This window comes from Sciurus carolinensis, chromosome 7, assembly GCF_902686445.1.
Source record: "Sciurus carolinensis chromosome 7, mSciCar1.2, whole genome shotgun sequence".
In the NCBI taxonomy this organism is placed as follows: Eukaryota; Metazoa; Chordata; class Mammalia; order Rodentia; family Sciuridae; genus Sciurus; species Sciurus carolinensis.
The window spans coordinates 74439814-74466418 of NC_062219.1; the positions used below are offsets into that span (position 1 = coordinate 74439814).

General features: G+C 36.1%; 1 protein-coding gene across 9 annotated transcripts in view; it reads right to left on the reverse strand.

Annotated features, from left to right (window-relative positions):
- Positions 1 to 26605, reverse strand: part of Orc3 (origin recognition complex subunit 3) — a 73549-nt gene that overhangs the window by 12785 nt on the left and 34159 nt on the right. For 5 of the 9 annotated variants that reach the window (XM_047557207.1, XM_047557205.1, XM_047557201.1 and 2 more), the window contains exons 12-19: positions 25760 to 25876; positions 24830 to 24909; positions 11464 to 11597; positions 7749 to 7828; positions 6698 to 6798; positions 2803 to 2944; positions 1328 to 1444; positions 247 to 326 (exon numbers count right to left, since the gene is read on the reverse strand). In XM_047557207.1, coding sequence (XP_047413163.1) covers positions 247 to 326; positions 1328 to 1444; positions 2803 to 2944; positions 6698 to 6798; positions 7749 to 7828; positions 11464 to 11597; positions 24830 to 24909; positions 25760 to 25876 — 851 coding nt within the window. Of the gene's footprint in view, positions 1 to 204; positions 327 to 1327; positions 1445 to 2802; positions 2945 to 6697; positions 6799 to 7748; positions 7829 to 11463; positions 11598 to 24829; positions 24910 to 25759; positions 25877 to 26605 lie in introns of all 9 variants that reach the window. The other 4 variants (XM_047557203.1, XM_047557202.1, XM_047557206.1 and 1 more) reach the window with 2 other exon arrangements.

Genomic DNA, 26605 nt, shown 5'->3' on the forward strand with positions numbered 1-26605 from the left:
TTTTAGATTAAATTCAGAATATTTTTAAATTTAAGTTACGCTTGGAATGATATGGTTAATATTAACATGTCTTTATGAATATCTAATGTGGATCTGGAGAAACTAAACTATTTATTTTTTGATGCTGGGGATTAAACCGCTGGTCTCTTGCATCCTAAACTCATGCTCTACCTGTAAGTTAGGCCTGAGAAACTAAAAACTTACATTCTGTACTTGGACATTGTGGAAGTGATTTTAAAAGGATACTGGATAATTTCATTCATCTCTTCCGTAGTTGTAGAATTTGCATCCATCTTTTCAGCAGCTGTCACAACTGTTGCAAAAGCCTTTTGAGTACATAAGACAGAAGAAAATAAAAATCTCTACAGTTGCTAAATATCTTTTACTGAACTTCTTTTGATGGTTCTATAATTAAGCCAGGCTTAACACTTGCTGCTGCTGATAACTGGTACATTTCTTTTTTCTTTATGCCAAATTTCAGATTTTCAGAATCATACCTTTTTTTTTTTTTTTTTTTTTTTTTTGGGGTGGTGCTGGGGAATAAACCCAGGACCTTGTGCTTGCAAGACAAGCACTTTACCAACTGAGCTATATTCCCAGTCCTTCATGATCATTTTAAACCAGTTATATATTAAAAGAGTACAAGTAAGACTCCTTAATAATCTTGTTTCTGAGAAATAAGAAACAGGCAAAGAAAAACAAGAAACAAAGCCAATTAATGTTAAAAGGCAAAGTCCTGTATCCTCTACTCCCAAATCTCCCTTAACCCAGGAAAACGGAAAATGCCTATTTTTCTTGGAAGCAGCCAATTGTGGATATTTTTTTAATGGTAATATAGAGCCTTCAAAAGAGTTAAGATCTTTGTAATCCTATGCTGGGGAAAGAATGGAGTTATTTTAAAGAAGAACAACAGTTGTCCATTTCCTTGCCAAGTATTCCTTATACTTCCTGATTGCTAAATCTGTTGTACAGTCATTCCAACATTTTTTCTTTCATGAAAGTAGGGAAATTCTAGTTAATACTATATTTTGTGGAATACCATAGAACTGACCTAATCGCTTAGCTTTTTGCTTAATGATAAGTACACTAAGGTTAGATGACATACTTATTTTGACCTGGCATAAACACAGAATTGGCTTGGTTGAGAATGCAGGATCACAGAGCAGGAGATTGGGAATGAGGATAAGCTGCTATTTCCTAAGGAACTTCTGAAGTATGAGGCAATTTGTGCTTTCCAAATAAAAGAGAAAGCATTAAAAAGGTAAAAGATGAGTTCGAAAGTATAAAAATATTCTATATACAGCTTGCTTTTTTCTCTCTGACCTACCTCTGACCAGTCCACAAGGTTGATTAGCCTGCTACACTCCAGGTGCAGTTTATAAGCTATGCAGATGTCAGGGGCAATATTTGGAATGCAGCCTTCTTCACTTTTCAGTGCTTCATTCTAAAAAATAAGTGAAGTAAGGTAACCACTTTTAAGAAATGGTAAGGAACAAATCAATTATTTGTGAAACCCTCCTAACTTAAATTTAGTAAACCAGTAAGTGGAATCTTGTTTTTCTTTCTTTAGTGAATAAAACTCTTCAATAGTTAGCTAATTCTTATTTAGGTTTAGGTCTTGGCCATAATCCCTCTTGCTCCTAGTTACTAGAGAAATAGTCCCAGGATCAGCACAAGCACATTCTTCATTTTAATCATTAAGTTATTTTCCAAGACCACAGTGCATTTCTGATTGCATAAAGTTTAAAGAACTCTTTAGGAATACTTATTAAAATGGTCTCAACATTTGCCATTCCAGCAATTTTTACACTGAATTAGTAAATATCAATATTTCACTACTAGGAATATAAGTCATGTCTCAAAAGACTATCATCAACAACGCAGATCATTCTGTAGAAACCATCTGTGTTTTTTCAACCTATTTGAAATTATCGTTCTTTATTAAGAAACACAAATCTCACATACATAAGTGAGTAGTCTTCCCAAAGACTACTGAAATCACACCATTTTTCTTCTGTGAGCCACCACCAGCCAAGAAGATAGATTTTGTGAGTTTTAAATTTATAATTTATGAATTAAAAATAATTGTGATTTTTGTTGTTCTTTAAATGTGAAATTATTCATGCTTTCTACTGTTGGGGGCTGTGCCATGCGTTCTGGCGTGGCGCCTACATCGGCAGTGAGGAGGTTAATTAACATAAGCACACTCAGGTGATTTATCACTGGCCGTATTCAGTTAAGTCCACACACACAATGCATGCGCATGTGTTCTTGAGCACTCCTAATGGTGCCTGCTCGGACATCTAGCTTATTGCCTAATCTTTGCATAAGAGGCGTGGCCCTACTCTCCACCTCCTGAAGGTAATATAAGTGGGCTGTAGGCGGAAGGCACGGCGCAACAGTAAGGAGCAGCAGAACTAAGAAGATATGGATCTCTGAAAGTGTAGTCTCTCTCTCTTAAGCAAAGCCTCTCTCTCTCTCTCTCTCTCTCTCTCTCCTCTCAAAGCAAGTAAGCCTCATTTCCTCTATCCTCTATAAACAAGCAAGGAAGGAAGCAGCTCAGAAATAGAAGTAGCTCAGTTTCCAGTCCACCACTCATAAATACCCGCGCAAATTGTTGCTGCAGGCGGTGACAAATATCCGCGGATCTGGTACTGCAAAGAGGCAGCGACATTCTACTACTACCAACCTGGAGCTGCCTAGTCTCTGCTCATTAAAACAGAACTGAAAATTTGCAATATTTAGGTTGCAATGAAGCCTTGGCCTGAGCTCAGCTGTGAGAGATCAGAATCTTCTTCTTACCTTTAGATAATAATAAGGATTGTTGAGTGCAGTGTGGAGGGCGACTCGTGGAGCGGCATTTAAGTGCTCACGAAGGGTGTGGGCAGCACTGAAGTACACCACCTCGTACAGAGGCTGCGTCTCAGGAGGCAGAAGGTATTCTCTGAAACAGCCCAGGTCAGGTTATCAGCTTTTAGGTCAGCATAGGTTTATTTTCAATATAACAGTTTTGTCAATCCTCTATGAAGGGACTGAACAATTTACTTAAAAAGCAAAATCAACAAGCAAAAGAAACAAAACTTAAGTATTAGATCCAGGGCAGAAATGCACCTCATCCATATAATACTTTTAAACACTTCTTCTAGATTATTTACAGTAAAAAAAAAAAAAAAAAAAATTACATATTTCAGTTCTGTGAAACCTTTAGAAACAATATTTTACATTTCTTCTCACTTTAAAGTGGAATTCTTAACGTATTAACAAATTTCGTAGAGTAAAAATTATTCAGAAACTGAGGTATCCACTCTGTAACAGCAAGCATTTGACTCTTTCTTGGCAGTGTCATACACAGCCTCAAGCCTGGAACTAAGGAAATTCTTTTTAGATCACAAAAAATGTTTAAGTTGATATCTTTCAAGGAAAGAGTTATTATACACTATGATTATTTTTTACCTAGCAGCAGTAAAGGCTAAATTTTAGTTTCAGTGTATTAAAAAACTTCAATAAAATTTTAATTATTTAAAAAAATCAGATATCTCAGAATTCTTTTAATTTTTCACTTACAAGCTAGGTGGCAAATTAACTTTAATGAAATCTAAATTTAAAAAATAAGGCATTAAAAAGTTTACTTTGAGGGCTAGGGTTGTGGCTCAGTGGAAGAGTGCTTGCCTGGCATGTATGAGGCACTGGGTTCGATCCTCAGCACTACATATAAATAAATAAAATAAAGGTCCATCAACAACTGAAAAATATTAAAAAAAAAAAAAAAAAAAAAGTTCACTTTGAATGTACCAGCCCGCATGCCTATAATCCCAGCAGCTCAAGAGGCTTAGATAGGAGGAGTGTGTGTCCAAAGCCAAGCTCAGCAAAAGTGAGGTGCTAAGCAACTCAGTGAGACCCTGTCCCTAAATAAAATACAAAATAGGGCTGGGGATATGGCTCAGTGATCCAGTGCCGCTGAGTTCAATCCCAGGTACCAAAAAAAAAAAAAGTATGAGCTTATCAGCTGGTCTGTGCCATGACAGCAACATTATTCTTAGGTGGCCTGGAGAGCAGTAAACTGGAATGGAGCTTTGGCGTACACAATCAAAAACGGTAATAAGTTACGAACAAGATTAGTTAACTCACATGCCTTCATAAAGAAGACTCCCAGGGCTTAATCCAGTCCTGAGCTTAAAGTATGTTAACCACATGACAGACTGTGTCAACTCTTTTCCAATTAGTAGAGGCAAGCAAATCAAGCAGTTACCCTAGTCCAGCCACAAGAGATGTTATTCCTCATCTTCCAGGAATAATGAAAGAATTCCTCTCCTTCCTGACTATCTTTTCTCCTATTGGAAAGTTTACCACTTTCTAGAAAAATCCCTCTACACTTGCTCTACCCTGGTTAGGTCAGTGGTTTTGAAAAAAGAGAAAGCAAAAAAACGTTCAACATGTGCATCATTCCTCACCATCTCTCTCCTCTTTTCTCAAAGAGTTCCTGACCTACTCATTCCACTTCTAGGTGCTGTTCCTTCTCCAGAGTCCAATGGAACAAAAGAGTATGTTTTGAGTTGACCCTCACTAAGGACCAATATTCTGCTATCTCATTTACTCAAGACTGAGTTAAATCAGCTGAGGAAGTGGTTTCTGTGGTGATAATTGCTTCCCTGGAAGACTAGTTACCAATTTGTAATTTCTGACCATATAAACTCTTCCTATACCAATGTCATGCAGTTATTCCCCAATCATTATGGCTCTCACTAAAAGACCTTGTTGAAGTTCCTGCTACGTAATAAAGGCTGGATATTTAACAAGGCGACTGCATAGAGTCGATTACAGAAACCCAAACTATTGTCTCACATTTGTACTGTTGTTTCTTTTCCTGTCTTCATAAAATGTTTAAAAACTCAGACAAATCCCAAGTCAAATACCTGCTTTATTTATTTCCACTGGGCTTCATTGGTTGAATAATAGTGATAAATCAGTACTATACATTAGAATTTTTGTCCAACTGTAGACTTGGGGATTGGCATAAAGATGCCAATGCTTTGGTAACTGATTTGCTTTGATAAGAAAGAAGCAATGAATCTGGCGTACTAGAGTACTTTGTGATGTTCATCTGGTTTCAGGTCAGAGTTTACAACAAACGTTAGGCCTTTCCTCAAAGAGATACCTCAGAGAGAACTGATAAGATTTTTCTCAACAAGGGCAATAAAGTCAAAGTTTGATTTTGGTGAAAACAGCAACTTAGAAAGTGGCAACTTTTTTTCTTGGCTCTCTGCATTTGCCAACTTAATCTCATCTGTCAGTTTTTTTGCTCCTGAAGTTTATGACTTATATCCTCCAGAACTCCAAGCTCTGTTCAAACATCAGTAGTGTGCCCCTTCCAGGCAATATGGAGAAATGGAGAGGGACTTTTGGCAGATGTCAGGAGATTTAGACTATGTGACATGGGAAGTCATACCTCTCCCTGGGCTTTAGCTGCTACAGGACTCCTTATTCCTTTTAGTTTACAATCCTAATCCCTTTTTAGGATAGAAAATCTTGGTAAAGACAAAACACATTTCGATCATGCTCAGCATTATTTCAATTACTGCTCAGAAACATTAAAAAGTCAGGCATATTAGGTCAAAGATCATGAAAGGGGGAATGGTTAGTTTTACTTCAGAGCCTACAATTTGGGATTTGTAGGAACTCAGGAACCTGACATCTGGCTTACAGATGATGATAAATCACATTGCAAAATTATTCTCAGTCACTACTTGGCAAAAGGGAAAAGTCAAGAGCTTGGGGATAGACACTGTAAGAACACAAGACCTCATAGGGCAAAGTTACCTCTTATCAGTTCTAAAATGCAATTCTTTTATTTTTTAATACTTTATTGTTCTTTCAATGCATGTTGGATCTGTGGTTGTTTCCCTTTTCTTTTTTCTTTTTTTTTGGTGGGGATGGGGGGTACCAGGGATTGAATTCAGGGGCACTCGGACACTTAGCCACATCCCAGACCTATTCTGTATTTTATTTAGAGACAGGGTCTCACTGATTTATTTAGTGCCATGGTTTTGCGGACACTGGCTTTGAACTTGGGATCCTCCTGCCTCAGCCTCCTGAGCTGCTGGGATTTCAGGGGTGCACCATCTTGCCTGGCTAAAATGTAATTCTTGACCAGGTCAGTTCAATATTGGAATGCATCACTTTGTTATGATACATTGCTCTTTAACCTTCTGCTTTGTCATAATTTGGCCACTTTTATAGAAATAATAAATTCTCCCCAGTAACTAGAAACAATGACTGCTCCCACGCTGTATTGGAAAATGGAGAGTTATCACTTTCTGGAAGAACATGTTATTTGTCAGAAAACCACTGTCTTCAATAACTGAGCAGATGTTTTTTCAGTACTTTTTTCTATTCAATGCCTCACCCTCTGTTGAGTTTGACCTGCCACTAAAAAATAATAAATTGACAAACATTTTTATCTTTTTAATTATTAAATCATTTCCTTTTGTATACCTCTGTTCTTAAACCGACTGTAAAGAATAAGCTAAGTCATTTAATTAGGCAACTTAATAACAACAAAAAAGGAAGTGAAATTAAAATTCTAAGCGGGATGGAGGAACCTTAAAGGGCAGGAGAAAAATGTCCTGGATTGGTGATGGACAGCTATTATGCCAGGATTATTTGAAAAAAATAGAATGACTTTTAGCTACAGACTCACCTCACTAGACAGTCAATGAAGTTCACAACTTTTTCTCTGAGTACTTCAAACCTGGTTTGCTTCTTACTTGTTCTTCTCAACTCCTTCATTTCCAATAAAGACTAAAGGGTTAAAGAATACCTTTCATGGTGATTCTGAGAAAAACTTTCACAGGGATCTCTGCTACTCAACATGAGGTAGCTGATGCCCTTTGCTTAAGGAGGATGTGCAAATCAAAATGGGTTTTGCTTTTTTATTTGTAAGGTCTAGCAAGAATTTCTCCTCTCAGATGTTCTGCTTTAAACATACATCAAGTGAATTTTCAGGGAGAAAGGGAAAGGGAAGTTCACTTTATCAGTAAGTTATGTAGCAGGGTGCTCACTATTCACAATACATTAGTTCAATGAAGAAAGGGAAGGAGAAAAGGAGGATGAGGTGAAGAAGGAGAAAAAGAGGTACAGAAAAGCACCACCACCATCACCTTGCCTTTATGTCATACTAACAGAATAGATTCCACATGTTTTCTTGTGAAGAATGAAACTTTATGCTACATTTGTCATTAATTTGGTAATGTGGTAAAGATATTCTTTGTTTTGACAATCAAGATCCTAAAGTTAGAACTATTTGAAAATAATATATTGGACATATGTGGCTCAATTTATGTTCTATATTATGAATATGCATTTTTTAAAAAGTATCTAAAACTAATGAGTTAGGCTCTTTGGAATCTTCCAGTTTGATCATATATATCAGAAAAACATATACATCAGATAAATAATCAGATTTTTTTTTTTAGCAACCATGTTCCCACTTTTCCCTTGGTGCCTGTTTTTTCTAGTCTATAGGAATAGTTTACTAGCTGACTAGTAAATTGCAGACTATGTTCACGTGCAGTTGAGGATGGCAGCAAGATCAAAACAGGATGTTTGATTTATAAGTGAGTTACAAAGTCTGCACTGTTCCTGACTGTGGTTTAAAATGAAAACAAAAACATCCCGACAAATCTAGAGCACAAAGTGAAAAAGTGGAGCTTCACATGATGCAGCTGGAAGGAAAAGAAAAGAGACCTGACCTTCTGAAGATGATAGAGATCTGTCTTCTGAAGCCCCTTTGGCTGTGATCCAGAAGCGTCTTCTTCCTCTTTGGCATCTGCTTTTAATACAAAACCAATACAGCAATTAGTATAAATACAAGTCGAGAGAACAAACAGTTGTACTAATCCAAAGGAAGTAAAACTTTCACCTATTGCTTTTCTTAAAATGTGGCAAGAGATCAAGGTTCCATCATATAAAAATGATATTTCTTCTAAAAACTGAAGGTCAACAAATGTTACATAATTTATGCTGTAGTGAGGTTTTAAAAACCTAGTTACTGAATTTTAAGTGTTACCACAATGAAAACAAAACAATGAAATCAAACAAAATCCCCTCAAATGAACAGCAGAAAATCTCAAATATTTGTGCTATTATAAATAGCTTTGTTAAAAATCAAACTAAAACCCTTTTCCTTTGTACTAAAATTGTAAACAATATAATCTACAACTTGACAAATCTGGCTTCAACTATCCAATTCACTATTTTTAATACAACACTGAATATGAAGAGGGTAGTGTGCAAAAATTGTGAAATAATCCACTAACGGGTAACTTTATAAGCTGTTCCCATAGAGCATGAAGCTCTGACACCCTCTTCCAAGTGCAGGTATATCTTGGGAACCTGACACTTGCATGACATTTGACTCAAATCTAAGAAGGATATACATGATTCTCCAAAGAAATTTCTTTTAGGTATAGATAATAACTGTTTTAAGAAAGACATAAGGTTAAAATATCCAATAAATTCTTTATTCCATTTCATTAACATGTAAGTCTTAAAAATAGAGCTGATATAAAATTCTGCCCTACTTAACCCTCCCTAACTGTAATGTGTAATTAGTGATAAGAGTCAGAGATAGCATATAGTCAAATATTTCTACATATTCAATGTGAAGAGTTTGAGTTACACTTTGTTATTAATGTTAACTGATTACTGAAAATTGAGATATTTCTTTAAAGAGTGGTTTTGCTATAATTTGTAAAATTCTTTATTCTTTAGGCTTTTTTTAAAAATAACTTTTAAAAAAATATTATTTTAGATGTCGACAGACCTTTATTTTATTCATTTATTTATATGTGGTGTTGAGAATTGAATCCAGTGCCCCACACATGCTAGGCAAGCACTCTACCACTAAGCTACAATCCCAGCCCCTCTTTAGGCTTTTAAGCACCTTAACCTTCAACCTTCCCATTTGAAAAAGCTGCATTCCTTTATTAGTGCTAGAATACCACAGAATTTATTCTCTAGAATGGAAGTTACCTCATTTATCTTATATTCTTCTAAGTTTTTTGCCCTATCTGTGTCATTAAGGGTGGTCCCCTCACTGTGCATTAAAACCATGAATTGGTGAGAAAACAAAAAACAAAAAAAAATAAGATGATTGTGAAGAGAGGTGGGTTATAGTCTGGGTACTGCCACTAGCTAGTTGTGCAGACTCAAGTTATTGTCTTTATGGACTTTAGTTTCTGATTGTAGTTTGACTAACTGTTCTTAATTCTTGCTTTTAAAATTTTCATGTTCTGAAAAGTGGTTCAGGTCATGCTGTGGTGGTGAGAGAGTAATGCCCAGAAAGGACCTGGAGGGAACCCCTTTAATGCCTATGGAGAACTTCCTCACTCTGACTACAGCTGCCACTCTAGTCAGGCAAATTTTTGCTTTCATCTTATAGCACCCATCAGATCAGGTGCTTTACACTGGAGATATGGGGAGACACGGAAAGATTTCTGCCAAAGATGCTTCCTAAATCTAAAGGATTTTTTCTTCCCAGTACTGGGAATTGAACCCAGGGTCTCACACATGTAAGGCAAGCACTGTTACCTTTGAGCTATATCCTCAGCACACAGCCCTAAATCCAAAAGATTTTTTTTTTTTTAATGAGTAACTACGCATTTATTGAATTTGATTCCAGTATAATTTTTAAAATCCTTTCTCAAAGGTAGTCATAGGAGAAATGTCAATTTTATTAAAATTACAGATTCCTAAGAACATCTAAAAACACATGGTATCAGTAAGAGCTGTGCCATTTCAAAAGGTTGCTATTGCTTCTCTGTCTTCAAGTAGCTGCTGCTGCTGCTCTGTACATGGTTATGTAACACATTTCCATTTCCCATTGAAAATAAAATGAGGCATGGGGTAAGCAATGTTCTAATGTTGGGTACTTCCTTGATGGTTGTGGATAGAGAAGGATCTAAGTACAGGAGTATACTGACATGGTTACAAGCATTTGAAATGGCTCTAGTAGTAGTTTTGGTAAACTGGAGAACCCAATGATTTGCCCTGCTTTGAGTGGATGAATAAAACTGCAGGTTATGATAAGCGTTTGCCTCGATGAAGAATGCATGAGATAGGCATGATTCCTTGCCTTGGTGATATTTTCGAGATAAATGTTAGTGATGTCCTAAAAATAATCCTCCCTTTTGCAATCCAAGTTTGAATGTCAAAAGTCACTCGTAGGGTGTAAAAACATGTAAATATCCTGCTGCATGTTGGTTACAGGACATCCATATCCCAGAAATGCTTCATCAGGAAGCAAATACCAATCATCAATTGTCGGTGCTTTAAGGTTGACTTGAAGTCAAGTGAGACTACAGTAGATCTTTACGTTTGCTGGTGCACCATATGCAAACAAAGTCACAGCAACAAGGAGATGAACTAAAGTTAGCTTCATGGGAGCCTTCGTGACACCAGACTAGAGGCGGCAGCCTCAGGACACAGAAACAAAAACCCAAAATATTTTTAACACAAAGGAATATTTGGGAAACATATGAAGGATTAAAACAGATATTCCAATTAAGATATTTTCACCATGCCATCTCCAATTCTATGTGTTCATATATACACCAAGTTATCTCCTTTCCTATATTCCATTAAAACTTTACCTAAATAGCAGAAAAGTAAAAGTTACATACCTGTATTTTTCCTAGCACTATATGCTGCTGCTAGAAATAAAGCAAGAAAATAGCCCAGGAAAAGTCAGTTATCAGTAACAATCTGTGGGTCCCATTAGAACACAGAAGACCTGGAGCATTAGGGAACAGAATATGACTACCTACCTACACCTAGTCAGGTAACCCAAGTATTCAGCAAATATAAATGATCATGTGGTGGTCACCAAAATAAAAGAAACTAAACCTGCAATACTGAGAAGTGCCAGGCTGTCTCAGTTCATTTAGGATTGAAAGATTCAAGCTTCTGTAAATCTGATTAAAGCAAACACCATGCATATTTTGGTAATCAGCATATTAATGAGCCTCACTGCTGTGAAAGCAGTACATCAATATTAATTTTTCAGGCTTCCAAATGATTTTTGCAGTGTTTTTGAAATCTATAAAGAACTTGATGAAATGCTTAAGAAAAAACATCTAAAAGGAGTCATTAATTATGATGCCTTGTTACTATAATCTTTTATATTTCTTTTTGTTGCCTTTTTTTAAGATAAGTTCTCCAAACTGTGGACAGGAAGAAAAGAATTTTCCCTGCCCATTTGATACTCTTCATTGATTAAACCATATCTAGAAGAGACGTATTTGGCCTATTTGTGATGGTTAAGATGTGACATTCTCAGGCCTGGTATACTGAGTGATCAAGAACTACTCTATCTCTTCATCTCTCAGCACATCAGAAGGAGGGGTTTTCAATGTCCTTTTGGTTAAATGACTGTCACAGCCAGTAGAGTTGGCAGGATACTCTCACCATCAAGGTTCTGAAACTGGGCCAGGAACTCCTCTATTCTCTTTGCTGTGCTGCCAAGCTGCTTTTCAGAAGAGGATTTAAAAACCATGAAACATTTCTGAAGTATGGTCATCAGTTCATCCTTTGCCAACATTCTACAAAAGAATCAGTAAAAGAAAATGTAATATAACTGGAAAATTAAAATACTTAAAAAACATTTTCTACATATTAAATATTTCTGTTCAGAGGAAAATGGCATAAGTTCTTTCTTAGTAGCTACCAATTTTCTGGGGGAGAGATTTTCTTCAATGCTTATATTTGCAGAGTTGGGAATCAAACCCGAGACCTTGTACATGGTAGGCAAGACTGAGCTATATCACCTGCCAAAATTTTCCTCAATACATGTGATATTCAGAAGTATTCTTGAAGAATTCTCATTGTAAAGCTTGGCATAGAAAATATACAGGGATCTGGGTTCATAACCTGGCTTTGACACATACTATTTTTGCAATGTAATATGAGTTTAGTAATATGGAGTAAGTTTACTATACATCTCTGATCCTTGTTTTCTTGTCTATAAAATGGAAATAATAACTCACATATTTTGCATGTTCGATGGAGACTTAAAAATTAAATAAGATGCATTTCAAGAATCCAGTATGGCACCTACTACACAGAAGGCATTTTATATTAGTTTCCTTTTATTTTTGATCTAAATATACATAGATTCAAGAAATGTCTACTGAGGATCTGACTCAATAAATGCAAGCTTGTTTCAAATGAACAAAAATATAAGCATCACTATCATTTTTCTAATTATTACCATTTAAACTATATTTTATATCTCCTAAGGACTTTAAGAACGTTAGTCAGTAAATCCACTGAACTTTAAACAAGATAGGCAATTCTGCTTGTTATTTATAGTACAAGCAAAAATCTTTGTTAAAATGGAAAGAGAACATAGACAATCTAAAATTAGAATCTTGTTCCCAGGGTTATCACTTACAGGATCTCTCCATTAAGATCATACTAAAATAACATCATCAAATGAAGTCAGGGTCAATATAAGTAATTATTAAGTGGTGGCATTACACAAGTATATAAATGACACGAGGTTACAATGATAAAAAGTTCTAATATTAACCACAAAGACACAGTCAAATCCTGAATGTGGACATTTTGCAAAAAAAACTTAAGTTTGACAATATTTATAATAAAATTTTGGTTAAAATACTGATTAATTAAATTGGGGGAAAAAGATATAAAGCTAACTAGATTATGGTAACTAAGAAATTACTTTGTTACTTCAACCAACAAATGTATACAACTAATAAATATAGAAATTGGTAGGGGTAGACAAAAAATAAAATTTCCATGGTGTTAAGAAACAGTAGAAAATGTTATCTTCTTTCTATGAATGAAAGGCAGCTAAGAGGTCAAAGAAAAATAGGCTAAGACATTTCATTCTCGATTATCTCAGAGAGTAAGTTTCTTATTTTCTATTGGTTACATGAAATTAACCTGTTAAGAGAGTAAACTCAAAGTCAGATGCACTAGAACAATCCATTATACTTGAGCTTTAGCCTTACTCTAATAGACAAAGTCAGTATTTCCAGTGTCCAAGAATTCAAAGGCACTGGCTTGCTTGGAGGAGAGCAGAGGATGAGGTAGTACCAGAGGTCTAACCTATATCAGCAATACACTGAGGATTATTTATTACATAGATTGCCACATTTCTCCTCCACTTTGAGATTCAAATAACAGAACACTGAGGAAGGTCAAGCCTAGTCTACTATTAATCTTCAGTGTGCAAAAACAAAAAAAGGTATTATGTCATATAATTTTGAAACAGGCAAACTTTATTAGTCATAACTTCTAATGTGCGTTTGATTGAAAGAGGTAGATCTTTTACCTCAGATGTAAACTTCCTGGAATTGAGATATTTGTTATTCCTCTTATTCTTAGCCTAATATCATGTTCTTTATTTTCTTCCTCCTGTGGTAGTAAGGATTGAGGCTTTGCACATGCTAGACAAATGCTCTACCACTGAACTATATCCTAACCTTTAAAATTTTGAGACACGGTCTCAACTAAGTCATCCAGGCTGGCTTTAAATTTGCCATCCTCTGATCTCAGTCTTCCAAGTAGCTGGGATTATAGGTGTCCACCACCTTGCCCAGCTAAGATTATGTTCTTACTGTTTCCAGAGTGCTAGAAGATCATATACCCTCCCAAGTATTTACTGGCATCACATGAAACAAGATTTAATGTAAAGCTAATCAGAAATTATGATTTAATCAACCCAATAAAGTCGTTAGTTAAAATCTTTTCAAGTAAAGTTATATACACACAGAATCAACAAAGACACCTGCTTTCATTTCTATTAGTTAACATCATTCTGGACTCTAGCCACAACACTAAATTAAAAGAAGCAAGTAGTATAAATATTAGGAAGATGAAATTTATTACTTGCATATGATATGACTATTAGTGATAAAATCTAAGAATTATAAAAATACAATAAAGTTAAGGGGTGGGTGAATATAAGATAAATGTGTGTGGGTGTGTATACATCCATATACACATAAGTAATACCTTATAGATTAAACTACGTAATGGAAAACAGAACATGTTCAAAATGGCCTTGAAAACTGAAATGTGCCAGGGAAGGTCATAGCATGATTCTTTCTGCAGTCTTCATTCGTTCTCACTGAGACTCGCCTATGTGAAATCTAAGTGAAGAAGTAAGATCAACAACTAAATCTAAAGGAAGATGAAATGAACAAGAATCTTCTCAGTCTGTTGAGCTTGTGGTTGCTCAGCAGTACAGTGATGAACAATATCAATAAAAGGAGCCAGAAACTTAAAAGTCAGAATATTACACCTAGGCAGGAGAGAGATGAAGGAAAACCTGAGGTTCAGCATCCTGCCCTGGAAGCTGAACTCCATGAACTGTCTAAGCCAAAGACTGGAGGTAAACAAAGGGATACACTTGATGTCAAGAGGTTAGTCTGTATCAGATTCAGAGTCCACTAAATTGTCAGAAGCAGGTAATGGAAAAATCAGACATTTAAATGAAGATGGGCTGAAAAAATGCAAACTGTTCTTAGCTTTACAATTTTCTTAAAAAAAAAAAAAGCAACAAAAACTGGAATACTTAGCAACATACACTATAGCTAAATGTGTAAGACCTATACAATTATGAAAGCTCTGAATAAATGATTAGACAGTTCAAGTTCTAATATTCAATATTATCAGATACAAATCATTCCAAGTCAATCAATACTTCTACCATTGTGTGAAACAAAATTCTGGTGGTTATATTTTAAAACTCAATAAAATATGGAAAAAAATGATTTTTGATAAAGAAAATGTGTACTTCAGTGCATGTATTGGGACTGTTAATAAATCAAAAAGTAAAAGCTACAGTGATTAAAATCAGATGGTCCTGACTTAAGAATGGATAGGTCGGGGGGGGGGGTTGCCCGCAAGAAGAGGAGAAGGCGAGTGGTGAGTTGATTGCACTCAAAGCGACCGCTCCTGAACACCGGTGGCCTGCCAGGAGGAGGAGCATGGTGGGTTGCTTGGTCTCAGAGCCACCGCTCCTGAACACCCCGGGGGCTACCCCAAGGAGGAGGAGAAGGAACAGGGCGGGTCACTTGGACTCGGAGTAACTGCCTAGGGCTACGGGCGGTTGGCGGGAGGAGGAGACGAGAAGTGAGTTGCTTGGACTCCTAGTGACTGCATCGGAAACCGGGCTGCTATCTGGTGGAGGAGGTGTGTGGCGGGTCTCTGGGTATCGGAGCTATTGTACAGGGCTCCAGGTGGCGGCTCAGAGGAAGGGCCGCATAGCCAGGCGATTAGGTCCAGAGCAGGGTCCCAGGAGCTAGGTGGCTGCTTGCTGGAAGAGCTGCACAGAGACACGCCTAGGGGCGGAGCGAAGTTTCCAGGACTGCGGGCAGATTATCTGGGAGAGGCAGCCTAAGGAGACTCGACTGCGGAGGGTGAGGCTCCCAGGCCCAGGAGGTAGGTCCGGGCCCCTGGGAACGTTGCAGAGGAAGACAGCCCAGCCCAGGCAGTAGTTGTAGATTGAGGGGAACCTCTAGGAGGGGAACTGATCAGCGAGACGTCCCCACCGAGTGAGTCTTCCCGGCCGGGAGAGGTTTTCCCACAGGGATGGTAAAACCAGAGACACAGGCACAAACAGGCCTTGCCTCAGCCCGCAGCCTAGTTTCCCGTTGGATGACCATTGGTCAACAAGTGGAGACACCTCTAACCACTAGGAGGGAATATACGCCACCTGAGGGTCACCACCCCTTGAGAGGCAGCTTCTTCGTGGAGCTCCACATTATCAACTTCCTCCAAGACTTCAGGCTACTGAAGGATAAGAGGGGATATACTAGCAATCTTCGGGGACATTATAAGTCGATAGAGGAAATCTGCAATATCTTAATGACCCACTGATTCCTGAACAATATGAGAAAACAAGGGAAGAAAATGCCCCAAACCAATCTAGATGTTACATCAATAGAATCCAACGACAGCATGGCAGAAGAAATGACAGAAAGGGAGTTCAGAATGTACATAATTAAAATGATTAGGGAAGCAAACGATGAGATGAAAGAGCAAATGCAGGCATTGAATGATGAGATGAAAGAGCAAATGCAGGCATTGAATGATCACACCAATCGACAGTTAACAGAGCAAATTCAGGAAGCAAAAGATCATTTCAATAAAGAGTTAGAGATATTGAAAAAAAAACCAAACAGAAATCCTTGAAATGAAGGAAACAATAAGCCAAATTAAGAACTCCATAGAAAGCATAACCAATAGGATAGAACACCTGGAAGACAGAACTTCAGATATTGAAGACAAAATATTTAACCTTGAAAACAAAGTTGAACAAACAGAGAAGATGGTAAGAAATCATGAACAGAATCTGCAAGAACTATGGGATATCATGAAAAGGCCAAATTTGAGAATTATTGGGATTGAGGAAGGCTTAGAGAAACAAACCAAAGGAATGAACAATCTATTCAATGAAATAATATCAGAAAATTTCCCAAATCTGAAGAATGAAATGGAAAATCAAGTCCAAGAGGCTTATAGGACTCCAAATACACAAAATTACAACCCACACCAAGGCACATTATAATGAAAATACCTAACATACAAAATAAAGACAGAATTTTAAAGGCTGAGAGAGAAAAGAACCAAATTACATTCAGGGGGAAACATATACGGATATCAGCAGATTTTTCAATCCAGACCCTAAAAGCTAGAAGGGCCTGGAACAACAGTTTTCAAGCTCTGAAAGAAAATGGATGCCAACCAAGAATCTTATACCCAGCAAAGCTTACCTTCAAATTTGACGATGAAATAAATCTTTCCATGATAAACAAAAGCTAAAAGAATTTACAAAAAGAAAGCCAGCATTACAGAACATTCTCGGCAAAATATTTCATGAGGAAGAAATAAAAAACAAAGAAGCAAATCAGCAAAGGGAGGAATTATCCTAAAGGAACTGTCAAATAAAGGAAGAACCAAGATGTGTCAAAAAATAAATAAATAAATAAATAAAATTTTAAATATGAACCAAATGACCGGGAATACAAATCATATCTCAATAATAACCCTGAATGTTAATGGCCTGAATTCATCAATCAGAAGACATAGACTGGCAGATTGGATTAAAAAGAAAGATCCAACAATATGTTGCCTGCAAGAGATTCACCTCATAGAAAGAGATACCCATAGACTAAAGGTGAAAGGATGGGGAAAAACATACCATGCACATGGACTCAGCAAAAAAGCTGGAGTATCCATCCTCATTTCAGATAATGTGGACTTCAAGTCAATGTTAGAAGGGATAAGGAAGGTCATTTCATACTGCTTAAGGGAACCATAAATCGGCAAGATATAACAATCATAAACATCTATGCCCCAAACAGTGGATCATCCATGTATGTTAAACAAATCCTTCTCAATTTTAGAAACCAAACAGACCATAACACAATAATACTAGGTGATTTTAACACGCCTCTCTCACCACTGGACAGATCTTCCAAACAAAAATTGAACAAAGAAACCATAGATCTCAATAACACAATCAATAATTTAGACTTAACAGACATTTATAGAATATACCATCCAACCAAGAGCGAATACACTTTCTTCTCAGCAGCACATGGATCCTTCTCTAAAATAGACCACATATTATGCCACAAAGCTAATGTCAGCAAATACAAGAAGATAGAGACACTACCTTGTATTCTATCAGATCATAATGGATTGAAGTTAGAAATAAATGAAAGAGTAAAAAACAGAAACTACTCTAACACCTGGAGATTAAACAATATGCTATTATATGATGAATGGATAACAGAAGATATTAGGAAGGAAATTAAAAAATTCTTAGAGGTAAACGAGAACAAAGAAACATCATATCAAAATCTCTGGGACACTATGAAAGCAGTACTTAGAGGAAGATTTATTTCATGGAGTGCATTTAATAAAAGAAGTAAAACTCAAAAAATAAACGACCTAACACTACAGCTCAAAGCCCTAGAAAAAGAAGAACAGACCAACACCAAAAGTAGTAGAAGACAGGAAATAGTCAAACTGAGAGCTGAAATCAACGAAATTGAAACAAAAGAAACAATACAAAATTGACAAAATAAATAATTGGTTCTTTGAAAAAATAAACAAAATTGATAAACCTTTAGCCACACTAACAAAGAGAAGACGAGAGAAAACCCAAATCACTAAAATTCGGAATGAACAAGGAAATATCACAACAGACACAAGTGAAATACAAAACATGATTAGAAGCTATTTTGAAAATCTATACTCCAACAAAATAGAAAATTTCGAAGACATCAATAGGTTTCTAGAGACATATGAATTGCCTAAACTGAACAAGGAGGACATACACAATTTAAATAGACCAATTTCAAGTAATGAAATAGAAGAAGTCATCAAAAGCCTACCAAAAAAGAAAAGTCCAGGACCAGATGGGTTCTCAGCCGAGTTCTACAAAACTTTTAAAGAAGAGCTCATTCCAATACTTCTCAAAGTATTCCGTAAAATAGAAGAGGAGGGAACCCTCCCAAACTCATTCTATGAAGCCAATATTACCCTGATACCTAAACCAGACAGAGACACATCGAGGAAAGAAAATTTCAGACCAATATCCTTAATGAACATCGATGCAAAAATTCTCAACAAAATTTTAGCAAATCGCATACAAAAACATATTAAAAAGATAGTGCACCATGATCAAGTGGGTTTCATCCCAGGGATGCAAGGTTGGTTCAACATCAGGAAATCAATAAATGTCATTCACCATATCAATAGACTTAAAGTCAAGAATCACATGATTATTTCGATAGATGCAGAAAAAGCATTTGATAAAATACAGCATCCCTTCATGCTCAAAACACTAGAAAAAATAGGGATAGTGGGAACATTCCTTAACATTGTAAAGGCCATCTACGCTAAGCCCATGGCTAATATCATTCTTAATGGTGAAAAACTGAAAGCATTCCCCCTAAAAACTGGAACAAGGCAGGGATGCCCTCTTTCACCACTTCTATTCAACATCGTCCTTGAAACTCTAGCCAGAGCAATTAGACAGACCAAAGAAATTAAAGGGATACTAATAGGAAAAGAAGAACTCAAACTATCCCTATTTGCTGATGATATGATTGTATACTTAGAGGAACCAGGAAATTCCACCAGAAAACTGTTAGATCTCATAAGTGAATTCAGTAAAGTAGCGGGATATAAGATCAATGCACATAAATGTAAGGCATTTCTATACATAAGCGATGAATCTTCAGAAAGAGAAATTAGGAAAACTACCCCATTCACAATAGCTTCGAAAAAAATAAAATACTTGGGAATCAATCTCACAAAAGAGGTGAAAGACCTCTACAATGAGAACTACAGAACACTAAAGAAAGAAATTCAAGAAAACCTTAGAAGATGGAAAGATCTCCCATGTTCTTGGATAGGCAGAATTAATATTGTCAAAATGGCCATACTACCAAAAGTGCTATATAGATTCAATGCAATTCCAATTAAAATCCCAATGATGTACCTTACAGAAATAGAGCAAGCAATTATGAAATTCATCTGGAAGAATAAAAAACCTAGAATAGCTAAAGCAATCCTTGGCAGAAAGAGTGAAGCAGCGGGTATCGCAATACCAGATCTTCAACTCTACTACAAAGCAATAGTAACAAAAACGGCATGGTATTGGTACCAAAATAGAAAGGTGGATCAATGGTACAGAATAGAGGACACAGACACAAACCCAAATAAATACAATTTTCTGATACTAGACAAAGGGGCCAAAAATATGCAATGGAGAAAAGATAGCCTCTTCAACAAATGGTGCTGGGAGAATTGGAAATCCATATGCAACAGAATGAAACTAAACCCATATCTCTCACCATGCACGAAACTAAACTCAAAATGGATTAAGGACCTTGGAATCAGACCAGAGACCTTGCATCTTATAGAAGAAAAAGTAGATCCAAATCTTCAACATGTAGGCTTACGACCAGACTTCCTCAACAGGACTCCAATAGCACAAGAAATAAAAGCAAGAATCAATAACTGGGATAGATTCAAACTAAAAAGCTTTCTCTCAGCAAAGGAAACTATCAGCAATGCGAAGAAAGAGCCTACAGAGTGGGAGAAAATCTTTGCCAATCATACTTCAGATAGAGCACTAATCTTCACAATCTATAAAGAACTCAAAAAACTCTACACCAAGAATGCAAATAATCCAATCGACAAATGGGCTAAGGAAATAAATAGACACTTCACAGAAGAAGATCTACAAGCAATCAACAAACATTTGGAAAAATGTTCAACATCTCTAGTAATAAGAGAAATGCAAATCAAAACCACCCTAAGATTCCATCTCACCCCAATTAGAATGACGATTATCAAGAATACAAGCAACAACAGGTGTTGGCGAGGATGTAGGGAGAAAGGTATACTCATACATTGCTGGTGGGGCTGCAAATTAGTGCAGCCACTCTGGAAAGCAGTATGGAGACTCCTTAGAAAACTTGGAATGGAACCACCATTTGACCCAGCTATCCCACTCCTTGGTCTATACCCAAAGGACTTAAAATCAGCATATTATAGAGATACAGCCTCATCAATGTTCATAGCTGCTCAGTTCACAATAGCCAGATTGTGGAACCAACCTAGATGTCCTTCAATTAATGAATGGATAAAGAAAATGTGGTATATATATATATATATATACACAATGGAATATTACTCAGCTATAAAGAATGATAAAATTATGGCATTTGCAGGCAAATGGATGAAACTGGAGAATATCATGCTAAGTGAGATAAGCCAATTTCAAAAAACCAAAGGAAGAATGATATCGCTAATAAGTGGATGATGACACATAATGAGGGGTGGGAGGGGTTAGTGTTAGGGTTAGAGTTAGGTTTAGGGAGGGGGGCAAGAATGGAGGAAGGAAGGACTGTATAGAGGGAAAAGAGGGGTGGGAGGGGTGGGGGGAAGGGAAAAATATAACAGAATGAATCAAACATTACCCTATGTAAATGTATGATTACACAAATGGTATACCTATACGCCATGTACAAACAGAGAAACAACATGTATCCCATTTGTTTACAATAAAATAAATAAATAAATAAATAAAAATAAAATAAAAATAAAAATAAAAAAAAAAGAATGGATAGGTCTATAGAAGATACTAATAATCCAGAGAGAGATCAAGATATATATAGAAAAACACACACTGGTCTACTAGTGTATGATGAAACAACAGTCTTTATATTTTAATACTCAGAAAATCTATATCTATATATTCATTTTGTGGAAATTATACAAATGTGTAAACACATATGCTGTGATTACTGTTTGTAACAGGAATTAAAAACAATCTAAATATATAGCCAATAAAGGAATGATTAAAATTTATGCTTCTAAGATATTATATAAAGATAATAAACAATGAGGTAGAATAATCTATATTACCAATGATGACGGCTAACATTTATATGCACATATATGATACAGTACATTATGAAGTACTATTATTATTCCCATTTCTGAGGAAAAAGAGGCACAAAGAATTTAAGTAATTTGTCTAGAGTCCCAAAGCTAGTAACTGGCAAAGCTGAGATCTGAACCTACACGATCTGGCTTGACATTCATGCTTTTGCTGACCATGTCATATACTGCATCACAAAACACTGGGTCCATGGTAGAATATTAAGTGTGAAACAAAATAACTACCGTGACAAAATCAAATTTTAAACACTAATTAATGGGGGTGTCTGGCAAATCATGTACTGTCAATGTACAGACTATGGTTTTTAACCCTGAGTGAAATGGGGAATTAATGGAGGGTGTTGATCAATGGAGTGACATTATCAACCATGTTTTAAATGAACTATTCTGACTTCTCTTTTGAAGAAAAACCTGTAGGGGAGGAAATGTGGAAGCAAGAAAACCAGACAGAAGGTTACTGCAATAACCCAGGTGAAAGATGATAATGACTAAAAGCAAGATGGTAGCAGTTAAAAAGGAGGGGTTTGGTTTCTGATAAATTTTCAAAGCAGAGCCTATGTTTTTATAGCTTGAAGAATTGGTAGGAAGCAGAAATATGCCAGGTTTCAAGAGGCAGATCAGGAATTCAGTTTTGGATACGTCAGCTTTGAAATGTGTATTGTATCTCCAAATGATGTTATTAAACGGACGATGGACAGAACATCCTGGTGTTCAGGAGAGAGTTGTGGGCTTATGATTAAGCCTCAGGGTGCTGTAATGTTAGGGCGTCAAAGAGAAGAGAAAACACTAACAAGACTGAAAAGGAGCCTACACTGAGGTGGGAGAAAAAAAAAGAGGGATTGAGTACTGGAAATCATTAAGGAAGAAGTGATGACCTGTGTCAAATATGAATAATAAGCTAGACTACAAGTGCACATTACCATGCCAGACTCCTTATAAATACTCTTTAAGGTCATCAAATATTCATGAGGTAGACCAATGGTTATTGAAATGTGTCAGTTTTCAGGGATGGGGGAGGATTTTTCAAGAGAAATACTGTCTTTAGTAATTTTTACAAAAATTCAAATAAATGTTAATATTTGTTTCTAACAGCACCTTAGCAAAATTTCTTTCCAGAGCAACACTCAGTGATCATTTTAATCTTAGTTCCTCTTATGACCTGAATTTAAGTTTGAAGATAGGGAAGAATGCCTGGCTTTCTAAATTCAGATGATTCTGATTTAGAATGCTTAAACTGAAAAGTGTCCCTGACTTCTTGTCCACATCTGATCTGTAAAAAGAGAAAAGATTAATTCTATTCTGGAGGTTCCCAGATTCCTCTCTTCTTTGAAAATGCCCAGATTCTTATCTGTCCTTGCTATAGATGCTATTCTGATTCTCAGTGCTTTTTATATCCCTATACTTTTGACTGCCCATGTTTCTGACCTGAGCTTAAGAAAATGACTGAAATGTCATTTTCTATTTATTGTTTCTTTTATTGACATCCCCAAACCTGTATTTTAGATTTTGGTAAAGAATAGCAGCTGGTATAAATCAGCTTTGGACTCAGACCTGCATTAGAATTTTGGTTCCATCAACAGATAAGGGACCTCAGGCAGGTCAATGAATCTTATCTGTGCTTCTGTTTCATTAGGGGTCAAGTGTGGCTAATCATATCTACTGTAAGAGGGACTGTATTAGATTGGAAAATGGAACAAAAGTTCCTTAACATAGTGTCTGGCACACTACAAGCCTTCAGTGAATGGTGGTTACTATTACTGTTATGTGTTTGCTTACCTTACTTTTGATTTGGCATTTTTTTTTTTTTTAGATTTTAATTTTTACAGATTGCATTTTGATTCATTGTACACAAATGGGGTACAACTATACCAAGATTAGCAGGGAGGTTCAAAAGGAAAAAAACAACTTACTCCCTGACAAAAGAATATGAGTTTGGGAATATTTAAATGGAGAAGGAGGGAAATAACTAATCATGAAATTAGAACAGAAAACCCAGCAAGAACCAACTGCGTATTTAAGACAGTCATATTTACTTGAATACAAAGCAAATGAAATCTCAGAAATATTCTAGTTCAAGTTTATAAATATAAAGAAATCATTTACTGGGATTTAAAGAAACAGAATAAAAAGCAGCTTTTCAGTCAGTGGCAACTGAATTTCCATGGGGGGTTGTTTTTCCAGATAGCATGAAATTAGTTTCATATCTTAACAGTGCACCTGCTAGAGCACTAATATTTGTATTATTAAGTTTTTGGACTTAAAGTGCTTTAAGTGTGAATTTGCCTCCTACTAAACCCATCTGTTCTTTTCTTGTGGACCCAGGGGAAACTGGGACTCAAAAAATATTCAGTTTTCAGACTTTATTTGTATACAGAAACTGAGCTCACATTTGATTCCCCTTTCTCACTGTCAAAGTGATCATTATATTTTACAGAAGACTAAAAGTCACCATACACAGAAGAAGTAAAGACAAGAATACTAATGAGGATAAATTTTTTATTCCCAGTACTGTGGGCTGAACCCAGGGGTGCTCTTCCACTGAGTTACATCCCCAATCCTTTTTATTTTTTATTTTGAGACAGGGTCTAAGTTGCCTCAAATTTGTGATCCTCCAGTCTCAGCTCCCAAATTGCTGGGATTATATGCATGCACCACCATGCCCAGGAAAATGTAAGTATAACTTTAAAAGGTTTATTTGTCAGGAATGGTAAGTGATCTTTGATACCCATAATAACACTACGATATCTTATTTATATAAAATTAGATAAATAATTTATGAATTATCCAATGATAAAGTGTATAGGGCCATTTAGGTGGGTGAAGGCATCAAAGTCACCGCTTACTCCTTGTTACTCCTAATCAAGGTCACCTGTGACCTCCTTTATAGGGTGTGTATAATTCAATGATGCCATTTCTCTACCCAATCAAGTTGGGGCCACGGTGAGCTTATCTTCCATGATTTACTTTTCCACCATGATGTTAGGTTGACTGGATTAAAATGATCCCCATTTAAGCTCTTCCCATGAAGTGTCAATATATGACTAAATAACCACAGATTTTCCTTTAAAAACCAAAGTCCAAAAACAAACAAATAAATGATTGCTACAGTAAAAACACCATCAGTTATAAGCATAAATTCAAGATACATATGCCAGCAAAGAAATGGATGGTTACTAGATTAAAAACATCATAAGTTATAAGTATAAATTCAAGCTATAGCTACTTATGAAACGTTTTGGCAGGCAGAGTTCTGGAGGAAGGTGTTCCTGGCAGGCTTAATGCAGACAAAAAAAGAAAACAACAACAGAAAACCTACCTCAGCAGCTGCAAGGCTGATGCATACTCCTCTGACTCCCATATGTTCTTTTCTAAACATGTGCAGTACAACTCTCTAATCTGTAAGTGAACATTATTTGTGAGGCACCAAAAGTTAGACATTAAGTTTATATTCTGCTAGTTTGGCAAAATAATACATATATGGTCAACACACAAAAGAATTTATGTTGTTAAAAACTAACTTTTTTTTTTTAGATGAAAACAACCTTGGCATTTATCACAAAGATCAGATGCTTCAAGAATGTAATTTACATAAAGGTAAAATAAGAACATATAATACAGGGATTGGCTAATATCACTAGTTACCCAGCAGTAAGAAAATGATAAATGTGAGGAAAAAAGGCCCACTGAGGTTGAAATCATCTCATAAACAAGTCTTTCTTACATACTTGTATTTGTTTTCCAAAACTTTAAGTTAAGGATCTGAAAATTAGGAATTATTCCATTAAAATCTACTTCATATATGGGTCATAGAATTAGGGTATAACATAAAAGTTAGCTGAGCATAATTTTGCAAGTAGAACTGTCTCTTAATTCTTGGTACAATGTAAGGTTAACCATTAAGCATTTTTCAGATTCCTTTTTCCAGTTCACTAAGAGTGGCAAACTAGCTCTCTGTATGTATAGGTGAAAAAGAAATGCGAAACAAGGAAAATTTAAATGCTTCAGCACAAATACATTGTAGGGAAAACAATACTGCTGGGATTCATGTGGCTGTTTCTAGCTGTGGCCACAGAACAACAACAAACACTGTTTCAATTACCAGTAATATGTACAGCTGGAGTGAATTGTGCTCTATTGTAAAAATTAGATTCATTTCAAATTCTGAAGCCTGGATGCTACAGAAATCAAAACAAGAAAGCACTGCTATTTCTATTTTGTAGATTCCAAGTGTGAAAGTCTTATTTACCTGTCGACCCAGTGGGTACTTGGGAAGAGAAGAAGTGAAATTATGAAGACATTTCAAAACCAGGAAATAATTCAAATGGTAAACATGCAGATTTTCTAGTAATGATTGTGTTTCTTCCTAAAAATCAGAGTACATTATTAATATTTAAGGTAGCAAAATAAAATAACAATAAAATCTACCTCATAGGTGTACACACACACACACACACATTTATTTCTGGAAAATTCAGGAAAGCTACAACTATAAATTAGCTTCCTCAATTCATGAAAATTTGAAATACATATTAAACTCAGGATAAAGGCTGGGTATTTTTTATATGTATCAGTCTGGTGATATTTTATACATATCAGAATTGATAATTAAATGTTATCTCCTAGTGTCTCTATCATTGCCACAGTATCTTGGCCCCCTAAATTACAAGTATGCAAGAGAGTATCTTACCATATTCCTGCCTACATCAATCACCCTGTTATATGCTACAGGGAGGGAAGGTCCATTTGTCCTCCACCTCACTAGCTTAGAAGTGTGAAGAGATTACCAGAAAGCACAGTACAATATAATGAACAATTGCCAAAGGTCTGCTTATGATTTTCTCAAGTTGCTCTAGAGTGTGTCTGGAGGTGAAGAAGAAAACCTACAAGAAGCACCAGAGCTGATTCTGATAAATTTCTGATGTGCTAAGAATCTTCAATATTAGTTTTTCTCAATTTACCAACTGAGAAAAGAAAAATGAAAAAAAGAAATCTGAGGTCAATAAGCTTATGATTTTAGAATCCTGCAAGTTTAATAAGGGGGAGAGTGTCTTAAGAAACCTATAGATGATATAAATACTAGGGGAGAGAAAAG